The sequence below is a fragment of the Oncorhynchus gorbuscha genome, linkage group LG18 (genome assembly GCF_021184085.1).
Source record: "Oncorhynchus gorbuscha isolate QuinsamMale2020 ecotype Even-year linkage group LG18, OgorEven_v1.0, whole genome shotgun sequence".
Taxonomy (NCBI): Eukaryota; Metazoa; Chordata; class Actinopteri; order Salmoniformes; family Salmonidae; genus Oncorhynchus; species Oncorhynchus gorbuscha.
In genome coordinates, this window is record NC_060190.1 from 13,565,441 (window position 1) to 13,575,471 (window position 10,031).

Below are 10,031 nucleotides of genomic sequence, written 5' to 3' on the forward strand. Positions count from 1 at the left end.
TGGAAAAGAGCATCTGCTAAATTATGTAAATATAAAAATGTACAGTATATTGTGATAATAGTTGAAAAAAATGTAAGATTTCTTATCATGTTTAGGCCCCCACTTTGCTGAGTACCTTTCCTACCATGTGGATGACGATTGTACTGTTCTGCTCGTCTGCAAGGTAACAAACACATTTTCTAGGACTTGTTAATGTGGTTACAGATATCTATTTACTTCAGGTTGAAACTGTGTACAAATTTGTAATCATTGGGGCTTTGCTGTTACCCATTAAATTGTTGGGAGCATATATAGTTTGTGGGACTTCATTTTTCTACAGTTTACTCTCTGTTAGTCAGCACCTCTACAGACATGTTTTGGGTGTGCTTCAGCTCATGCTTTTTACTAGATTTTGCAGTGTGTCAGGACAGATTGTATTCTGTTTGTGTTCGTGTCTCAGGTTGCCAATGTGAAGAAAGAGACTGTGTTCCACTGGTTCAAGGATGAGGAGGAGATTGTTCTGGAGACCCCTCCTAACGTGATGTCTGGATCTGTTGCTCTCCCCATCTCCTTGGTAACTACTGCTGTGAACCTTGAAAGTAATGACTGCACAGGGAATACAACTGCTCAAGGGAACTCTTTTTTTTGCAGACATTTTCTTATATAAATATTGACCCTATTTTTCAATTTCCCATAGTATCGTTTTTTGTTCCAAGATCACGATACTATCTAAAATATTGCAAGATTTTTCTGAATTGATAATATAATCTCAGTAAATAGTACCTTTTTTCTTCAGTTCTCCAGAAAAGACCAGGGCCATTACAAAGCTAAACTCAGTGATGACAGAGGGAAAGACACTTCTGTCTTTGACATTTCTGGCCAAGGTAAACTCCTGCTCCAGGATCTCCTTTTTCTATAATCTGATTATTTATACAATATAATTTCCTTTATCAGGACATATTGAAAATGAATGCCTCTTTCTACAAATACTCTGTTTTTGATTTGCAGTGTTTGACGATATTATCAACGCCATTGCCCACATTGCTGGTATGTACTTTGTATCAATACACCTGCTAGGAAAAATATTGATGTTCTCCTTTGCATTGTTGTGGTTGTGAAGGTACTTAGTATTGTTGTGAAGGCACTTAGTGTTGGTGTGCTTGTGAAGGTACTTAGTGTTGGTGTGCTTGTGAAGGCACTTAGTGTTGTAAGTCGCTCTGGATAAGAGCGTCTGCTAAATTACTTAAATGTAATGTAATGTGTTGGTGTGCTTGTGAAGGTACTTAGTGTTGGTGTGCTTGTGAAGGCACTTAGTGTTGGTGTGCTTGTGAAGGCACTTAGTGTTGGTGTGCTTGTGAAGGCACTTAGTGTTGGTGTGCTTGTGAAGGCACTTAGTGTTGGTGTGCTTGTGAAGGTACTTAGTGTTGGTGTGCTTGTGAAGGTACTTAGTGTTGGTGTGCTTGTGAAGGCACTTAGTGTTGGTGTGCTCGTGAAGATTCTTAGTGTTGGTGTGCTTGTGAAGGCACTTAGTGTTGGTGTGCTTGTGAAGGCACTTAGTGTTGGTGTGCTTGTGAAGGTACTTAGTGTTGGTGTGCTTGTGAAGGCACTTAGTGTTGGTGTGCTTGTGAAGGTACTTAGTGTTGGTGTGCTTGTGAAGGTACTTAGTGTTGGTGTGCTTGTGAAGGCACTTAGTGTTGGTGTGCTTGTGAAGGCACTTAGTGTTGGTGTGCTTGTGAAGGCACTTAGTGTGGGTGTGCTTGTGAAGGCACTTAGTGTTGGTGTGCTTGTGAAGATTCTTAGTGTTGGTGTGCTTGTGAAGGTACTTAGTGTTGGTGTGCTTGTGAAGGCACTTAGTGTTGGTGTGCTTGTGAAGGTACTTAGTGTTGGTGTGCTTGTGAAGGCACTTAGTGTTGGTGTGCTTACAGTCAAGATTCTTAGTGTTGGTGTGCTTGTGAAGGCACTTAGTGTTGGTGTGCTTGTGAAGGCACTTAGTGTTGGTGTGCTTGTGAAGGTACTTAGTGTTGGTGTGCTTGTGAAGGCACTTAGTGTTGGTGTGCTTGTGAAGGTACTTAGTGTTGGTGTGCTTGTGAAGGTACTTAGTGTTGGTGTGCTTGTGAAGGCACTTAGTGTTGGTGTGCTTGTGAAGGCACTTAGTGTGGGTGTGCTTGTGAAGGCACTTAGTGTTGGTGTGCTTGTGAAGATTCTTAGTGTTGGTGTGCTTGTGAAGGTACTTAGTATTGGTGTGCTTGTGAAGGCACTTAGTGTTGGTGTGCTTGTGAAGATTCTTAGTGTTGGTGTGGTTGTGACGTCTCTGCCTCTCCTTTTCCTCTCAGGGTCCTCTGCCTCTGAGCTGGTGCTTCAGTGTACCCCAGAAGGCATCAGGCTCCAGTGCTACATGAAGTACTACACAGAGGAGATCAGGACTGCCTGGTTGCATAAGTACGCACATCTCATCATCTACATCACACTCAGCAAGGCCGGTTACACAGTATGCAGCCATTTTGGAGATGAGATTTGAAGGCATACTTTAACATATGTCAATCAATGGATGTTTCTAGAGACCAGTTTTATTTATTTCAGTTTAGACTGTAGGGTAGATTTGTATGTTGGTCTTACCTCAACTTAAAGTATCCATCCTTTAAATATAACTGTGGAAAGACATTTACGCAGGAGTTTCATTTAGACGAATAAACCTGACCATATCCTTTTAGGGATAGCAAGATCTCGTCGTCTGAGAAGATGAGGATCGCCGGCACAGCTGAGATGGCCTGGATGCAGATCAGGGAGCCTTCAGAGAAGGAGAAGGGACACTACTCCATCCAGATTATGGATGCCACCAAGTCCCATACTCGCACATTCGACCTCTCCGGACAAGGTTAGCATTGTGAGAGAAAAAAATCCCAGCAGGCAAAACAATGTCACAATGTTGAAATTATGTAATTACAACCAGAAGCTTTGACCACTAGGATTTTTTCAAATTGCACTTAGCTTGTCTTTGTAGATTATGTCTTATCATGTCAATTTGTCTTTTTGTAGCATATACCGATGCCTATGAGGAGTACCTGAGACTCAAGTAAGATACTTATTGCTGTGCTTTTCTTCTTATGGTTTCTAGTTCAAAGTTGTTGTCATTTTTTTGCAAAATGCAACACTTAACAATCAACGTATTAAAAGTTCCACAGGGTTTATAAACCAAGAATTTGTCCTCATCGTATACACACAGCCAAATGTTTTGGTAATACACCAAGTCCTTGATTTATAACAATGTCATTATTTTGTTATCTTTCAGGGCTGCAGCCTTCGCTGAGAAGAGTGAGTAGACTATATTTACACAATACATATTATCCTAGTGATTACGTGACAACAAGCACTAATTGACTGTTCTAATCCTCAGACCGTGGTAGAGTGGTTGGTGGTCTGCCGGATGTGGTCACCATTATGGAGCAGAAGGTGGGATATACTATGTACTCTGAACAAACTTTATATCATGACGACATATACTTGTATAAGATTGTGACTGTATTGAAAATACATGGTCTCTCGTTGAGAATTGCGTGCATATTCAAGAGATCGTTCTCTCTGACCTCTATCTCTCTGATGTCTGACCTCTCCTCTCCACCTCCCTCTGTCCACCTTCAGACCCTGAGCCTGACCTGCACAGTCTGGGGTGACCCCAGTCCAGAGGTCACCTGGTTCAAGAATGAAAATGAGGTAGTCTCCACTGAGCACGCCAAGATAACGCTTGAGGCCAATAAGTTCGCCAGCCTCACCATCACCGCCGTCACGTCCGAGGATTCCGGCAAGTACAGCATCAACGTACGGAACAAATATGGCGGAGAGTTCGTGGAGATCACCGTGAGCGTCTACAAGCAAGGCGAGAGCCCCCCCGAGGCCAAAATAGGAGGGAGAGGAGCAACACCTGCACCCCTAGCCTCCAAGACCCCTGCCCAAACCCCTACCCCTGCCCAAACCCACATCCCCCAGACCCCCACCCCATCCCTTAAGTCCCCCACCCCATCCCTTAAGTCCCCCACCCCATCCCCAAAGTCCCCCACCCCAACCGCCAAATCCCCAACCCCCACCCCTAAGTCCCCAACCCCCACTAGGCGTGTTAAGTCGCCCAGTCCTGCCAGATCTCTCAAGTCACCAACCCCCCCTAGAAAGTAACCAGGGATGTTGATGCCTGAGAAGGCTTGAGGCGTTTCCTGCTACTGTTTTATAGCATGAGTTGAGTGAAACCAGAAGCTGTTACATGAAGGTGTCCATTTTAGATGTCATATAGCTTGGTCACAGCTTTAACGGGCAAGAAATGTTGAAAAGATTTACAGAGTAGATGTTAATCATAAGTGTTAATCATAAAAAAAGCTGCACCTTCCACTATACTGTACTATATAATGGAATGTCTGAAGACCTGGGATCAGCCTGCCTAAAGTGCCAGGTGGGCGGAATTTTCCATTTCAACAGGCAAGCTCAATCAAGCACAGCTAAAGTATTTGAAGTGATTTCAAATAGTATTTGAGCCCAGGTCTGAATGTCTGTGTCCATTTCTCTGTGGATGGTGAATAGATGTCAGAGAGTGCAGACGGAAGAAACACAGCCAGTGCCGTCCGCATTGCAGTCACTATGCCAGAGAAGTTATGTTTGTCTGCACCGTGTTGCATTACCCCCTTTGTTTTGTGTTAGAAATAAACCTCATCTATCACCTCTGTTGTCTTCTCCTGTCATTCTTTCTTTTTATTTCCCTTACTTGTCTCCTCATCTCCTAATTGTCTTTCTTTTAAGGAGGGACCTTTTTAGTCATTTACCAATAACTTTAGACGATACGGACTTCTGTATGGCACAATATCCTTTTGGTATTCTCCTCAAAGGTGTATTAAAGACATGCCTGCAATCTCCACAGGGCAGTCTACGTGGCCTAAGCAACTTCCAACCCCAACTGACCCCTGCTAGATTGCGGGAGAGTCAGACGAGATTGGAAGAGATCAGACGGAAAAGGCTCAGTTTACATTAGTATGAGGAACCTGTCAGCAACTTAAGGCCAGGGCAGAGCCAGGATTCTCTCAGGCTGTCTATTTCTCTACTCTCGGAAGAGCTAAAGGAAGGTCGTCAGAGAGAGGCCTGGATAAAAGGCACAGTGCGGCAGAGCTTGCAGGCAGCTCCGAACACAGTTCTAATCAGGGACCATCCAGCCACAGAGAGGAACTCACCCCAGGAGGTCAACAGGAAGAGGGAAACAGAGTTGAATAACAAAAATATAAACTAACCAACTTCATTGATGCACAAAGGTCTGTCTCACAATACGATATCACGACCAAGACAGAGAGGAATCCTCTTGATGACTGGCAAGAGCCTCTCTCCAGGACGATGTCGGCAGCCCAACTGGGAATACAACTAAAGGAACCTTTGCTCAAGCCCTCCAACTTCAGACCAACTGGAGAGCTCTAAAGTGGAGAGCTCTAAAGGGCTAAAATGTTTGAATGGAATACCAGAGGAGAAGGAGGGCCCCACCAGGAAGAGTCATGAATCCAATGACCAGCTGGGCAACAGCTCCGACTTGGTGCTCTCCACAGACAAAGAGAAAACACGCCAAAGTGTGAATCCATTGAAACTCAGATCTTCTGTGACATCAATAAAGAATATAGAGCATGCCGATGTTTCAGTGGAGAAAATGGTGGAGAAAACGCCACACAAGGTAGAAGGAGCAGAACTCCAAAGACAGAATTCATTCAGATCCACACTTCAAAGGATAGGTTCAGTGAGATCAAAGCATTTAGTGCAGGCTGACATTTCAGCAGAGCAGAGAACCATCTCAGATCCTCCTGGATAACCGTCAGCTGTGGGACTTACTACGTCTTACTACTTACTAAGGGTCATTCTCCAAGCCCTTCCAGGTCATCACACAATGCAGCTGGCACTGAAACCGAAAAGGAACAACAGCATAATTCTCCCAGCCCAGCAGGTAAATCATCATCTGCTGGGTTAACTACTAACTGGGTTAGAAAGAGCTTTAGAAAGAAATGTGAACCAGAGAAGAACTCTGGAGAGCAAACAAACACTGTGGAGAGTCAAGCATGAATTCATTCAGACACAGGCGGAAACGAGCATATAGCCGGTTTGAGAGTTTTGTTACATTTGACAACAAGCCTTCAGATAAACCGACAACTACTGCAAACAGATATGACTCAGACAAACACAGGAGTTTGTTTGTGAGACATCCCTCTATTAGTTCCATACACAGCTATCAGACTGAAACTACGCCCAATGAAAATAAGCTTGGCCGATTCATACAACGGGTGGGGAATCTCATCAGCAAGAAGTGAATGTGTAAATGTTGTCTATGATCAAGGCAATAACAGCACTGTTCTATGACATGGTTTGTATTGTAAATTAGACTGTTAAGTCTTTAGGGAATTTGCATGTATTTTTTGCACTGGTTATGGGATACATTTGATTGGAAAATAAATGTATATATTGGAATGTTCTAATATGGCAAGTGTGCAGATTCTGATAAAGCCATTTTCCCCCCCTTAGTTGTGAAATGGTCATTTAGATTGTCCCTTAGTTGTCAATCGAATACCCCAAACGTGAGTATATTACTGTCCTTTGTTTTGAGTTCCTTGTAGACATTTTGTTTTATAAAGTGCGTACATGCATAGGACTATAATTGCTTCAATATAAGGTACCCTGTGTTCTGTGTTCAGCTATACATGCAAAATAAGTTTCAATGTCAGTATTCAGTGTAAAGTGGCCAGTTTCCTTTCATATATTTTCCCATAGCACTGTAGTAGGTTGAGAATGTTATTTATGTTTGTGTACCATGCTGACAGCTATCTACTGTAAGGCATCATAATTCAAGACCCAAACCCCAGATGTTTCCTACTCTCTTTTAAATGTGATAATTAATTTTCAATTAATTTGGGCCCTGCACACATTTGTTGATATTTCAATCATGTTTTTATTGTTTTCTGTCAAATATGGAATAATAAAAAATATATATATATATATTGAAAGAAAGCATTGTGTGAATTCAATCAATCCATTTGTTTAACAGGAATCTGACTGTACAATATTGAGTACTTCTATATGAAATATTCCAGACATTTGTTTCTCTCTGCATCCAATTCTTCAGTCTCAATCTCAAATTGCTTCAGAGCAATAAAATACTGCACAAATGGTTCTCCCAGCGCTCCGCGAATCACATGGTCTTCACTCAAAGCCACCAGAGAGTCCTCCAGCTTCACAGGGATGGCAAACTGCTGTTTCCCCAGCTGGGTGTGGGTGGAGGCCCTGGTCAGACCCGTCTCAGCCGCCAGGTTGCGTTTGATACCGTCCAGTCCTGCCGCCACGGTGGCCGCCAGCACCACGTATGGGTTAGCCATGGCCGAGCCCAGCTTGTTGTCGATATGCATCTCCCGCCCGCCGTGGCATTTTACATTGAAGGCGCTGCTGTTGTCGTTGTAGCCATAGGTGGCGTAAAGCACGTTGTGCTTGGGGTCTTTAACCTTCTTGGCGATGTGGCTGCGGCAGCCTAGCCCAGGGGAGAGCAGGCAGCTCAGGGCGGCCGAGTGGCTCAAGAGCCCCGCAAGCCACTTCCTGCCAATATCCGACAGCTCACCTGCGCCGTGGTCCCCGGTGTGGAAGAGACTACGGTGGCCGTTGGCGTCCCAGAGAGAGTGGGAAAGCACCCCGGCGTTGTACATGCTGTCGTCGGTGAAGAAGCTGGCGTTGTAGCTGTATTTCCTTGCCATCTCTTTGATGCCGGTATGAAACGTGAAGGCGGTGTCGGCGGCCGCGATGCCAAACTCCGGCCTCAAGTTGATCTCCATCTGACCGGGCACCATGGCTGAGGCCAAACTGTCCACATCGGCCCCCATGCAGTACATCCCATTCACCAGCTGCTGGAAGAAGGGCAGGTCGTGGTTGCTGGCCAGGGTGGTGGCAGGGAACAGCATGGTCTTGGGGGCCACCCTGTCGGACGCACCCAGGACACAGCACTCGTAGGTGAAGGAGGAGTACAGGGAGAAACCCATGTTCTGGAGCTGCCCCATCAGCTGCTTGGCAATGAGGCGGGGTGCGGTACGCAGGGGGCTGCCGGTTATCATGCAGGGGTCACAGATGACCCGGGCCGTCTGCTCTGCCCAGGGCAGCACCCTGAAGGTCGACAGGTCTGGGATAAGCAACACGTCGCTACTGAAGTTGGCAGGGTTGTTGGCATGGTCCACCTCACAGCTCTTAGGGCTCAGGGTCAGCTCTAGGTAGCTTCTTGGCATCGGCACCCCGTATACTGCTTTCTCCTGTAAAGATTTTTTTTAAAGGTTTACATCATGGGACTTTTCCTATAGGCAAGCATAACCATTGAGAAACCATTTCAACAAATAGCATTATAACATTGTGGGTTGCCTCAATACACTATAGTTAGTACGTTTCAGGATGTTTGTGTACTGTGTGTGAGATGATTACATGAAAGAAGCGGACTGGCACTGTCTTAGACCTGGATACCCCATGGAGATCTGTGGCCTCGAAGCGGACAAAGTTGATATTCTCCCGGGCAATCTGCTGCTTGATGTGCTCCATGGCTGAGACAAAGCTCTGAGTCCCAGACTTATCCATGTTGTCTTTACTGTTATCTATCAGAAAAAGAGCCAAAAGCAACTATCATGTCTGTAAAAAAAAGATAGTCGCTTGTGATGGAACTACTTTATTAGCTACAAGTTTATACAAAATAAGAATATAAGATTTTTGATAAATCTAATCCAAAACCAGACTAACCTCCACAGTTGGCACTGCTGCTCTCAAACGTGGACGACCGTACTCCGGATTGCCTGTTTGCTCCAGTCACATCTGACCTATATGAGGTTGACGAGTCCATCCCGGAGCCAAGCTGGAGGGAGCTGTTGTCCCTGGACCTGGTGGACACCCCTCCGGAAGCATCAGAGTGGGGCTTGAAAGTGGTGAAGGAGGACTGGGACTCCGGCCGTCCATCTCCCCTGTTGGTGCCATGCAGGTAGGTGTAAGGGGCTGGGCTCCCAGGACGCCCACCCTCCTCCTTCCCCTGGGCACCAAGCATGGAACTATCCTTCAGGATACTCTTCAACTCATCCATGGTCTGTCTGGAGACCCCCACCTCACCCTTTGGGCTGTAGGTGCAACCCTCTCTGGACCACTCCACCCTGGAGGGGGGGCCCTCATCCTGCCTGTGTCGATCCCTCTCTGGAGACACAGAGGGTCTGTGGGAGTGGGGAGAGGGGCCTATAGAGATGATGGTGGGGTTGCTTTCTGAGGGCCTGGGGCTGCTCACGTAGTCGGTGTGGTGGACTATGGACGGCCCCCCTCTGTCCCAGTCCACTGGAGCCACGTGTTTCACACTCACCTTCACCCCCTTCTTCTTGCCCAGGCTCATTCCACTGCCATCTACCTGGTCTCTGAGCCTACTTGAGCCCTCCTGGAAACACCACCCAACCACAAAATATATACAGTGTTTGTAAGTACTTTTCATATATGTATTATATAGTTATTAATAAACATATATATTTATTAATATGTATATATATACATTTTAATATAACAAATAGATTACAGTTAAATGAACAATGCATTTGTTACACCATATTAAAACAAAAGGAATGGAAAAGGATTTATTTTCTTTTTCAGATTATGGAATAGTGATGTTTTTTAAAGTTTCTTCAATTCAGTTACCATTCATGGGTAAAAAGAAACAACAACAACGTTGTGTCCAAATCCAAAACCCCATACTGGGATTTACAGATCTGAAAAATATAAAAGAGCTAGAGATGTTACCTCGAGAACGAGATCCTCTGAGTCATGCGTTCCTTTTATACTCATTTGTGAGTTTTGACCTGAGATTTGAGTGCCTTCATTGGAAACCAGAGCTATGCTCGCACATTTCTTTTATGGACAATTGGCACAATGGTGATGGATTGGAAAATTCTCTCACCGCACCCATGGGCACTCCTGTTGGACACTGGTATCCACTGACAACTGGTAGTGACTGAAACACTTCTGCTTTCACCCCACTGGCTATTAACATCCAC

General features: G+C 45.1%; 2 protein-coding genes across 9 annotated transcripts in view; one reads left to right on the forward strand and one right to left on the reverse strand.

The window, feature by feature from the left end:
- LOC124003013 (myomesin-2-like) overlaps window positions 1-4,685 on the forward strand; it is a 30,815-nt gene extending 26,130 nt beyond the window's left edge. For all 5 annotated transcript variants that reach the window (XM_046310930.1, XM_046310931.1, XM_046310932.1 and 2 more), the window contains 10 exons: window positions 96-163; window positions 440-553; window positions 776-863; window positions 988-1,026; window positions 2,313-2,418; window positions 2,691-2,854; window positions 3,016-3,052; window positions 3,269-3,291; window positions 3,374-3,429; window positions 3,619-4,685. In XM_046310930.1, coding sequence (XP_046166886.1) covers window positions 96-163; window positions 440-553; window positions 776-863; window positions 988-1,026; window positions 2,313-2,418; window positions 2,691-2,854; window positions 3,016-3,052; window positions 3,269-3,291; window positions 3,374-3,429; window positions 3,619-4,146 — 1,223 coding nt within the window. In that variant the 3' untranslated portion in view covers window positions 4,147-4,685. The remainder of the gene's footprint in view (window positions 1-95; window positions 164-439; window positions 554-775; window positions 864-987; window positions 1,027-2,312; window positions 2,419-2,690; window positions 2,855-3,015; window positions 3,053-3,268; window positions 3,292-3,373; window positions 3,430-3,618) is intronic.
- Window positions 4,686-6,916: 2,231 nt separating this feature from the next.
- Window positions 6,917-10,031, reverse strand: LOC124004104 (lengsin-like). 4 transcript variants are annotated; one of them, XM_046312892.1, is made up of 4 exons: window positions 9,935-10,031; window positions 8,749-9,421; window positions 8,440-8,606; window positions 6,917-8,273 (listed from the first exon to the last, which is right to left on the reverse strand). In XM_046312892.1, the coding sequence occupies exons 1-4, from the start codon at window positions 10,025-10,027 to the stop codon at window positions 7,059-7,061; spliced, it is 2,148 nt and encodes a 715-aa protein (XP_046168848.1). In that variant the 5' UTR covers window positions 10,028-10,031; the 3' UTR covers window positions 6,917-7,058. The 4 variants fall into 4 exon arrangements, with proteins under 4 accessions (XP_046168848.1, XP_046168851.1, XP_046168849.1 ...); XM_046312895.1 differs by having other exon boundaries at window positions 9,940-10,025; XM_046312893.1 differs by having other exon boundaries at window positions 9,778-9,997.

Bases quoted from the DNA above. Each gene is read 5' to 3' on its own strand.
- LOC124004104 (XM_046312892.1), bottom strand. From the start codon at position 10,027: ATGTTAATAGCCAGTGGGGTGAAAGCAGAAGTGTTTCAGTCACTACCA. The intron at 9,422-9,934 runs GTGAGAGAATTT...TGGTGTTTCCAG, and splicing joins CAGGAGTGCCCATGGGTGCG to GAGGGCTCAAGTAGGCTCAG. The intron at 8,607-8,748 runs GTTAGTCTGGTT...TTTTTCTGATAG, and splicing joins CAGCAGTGCCAACTGTGGAG to ATAACAGTAAAGACAACATG.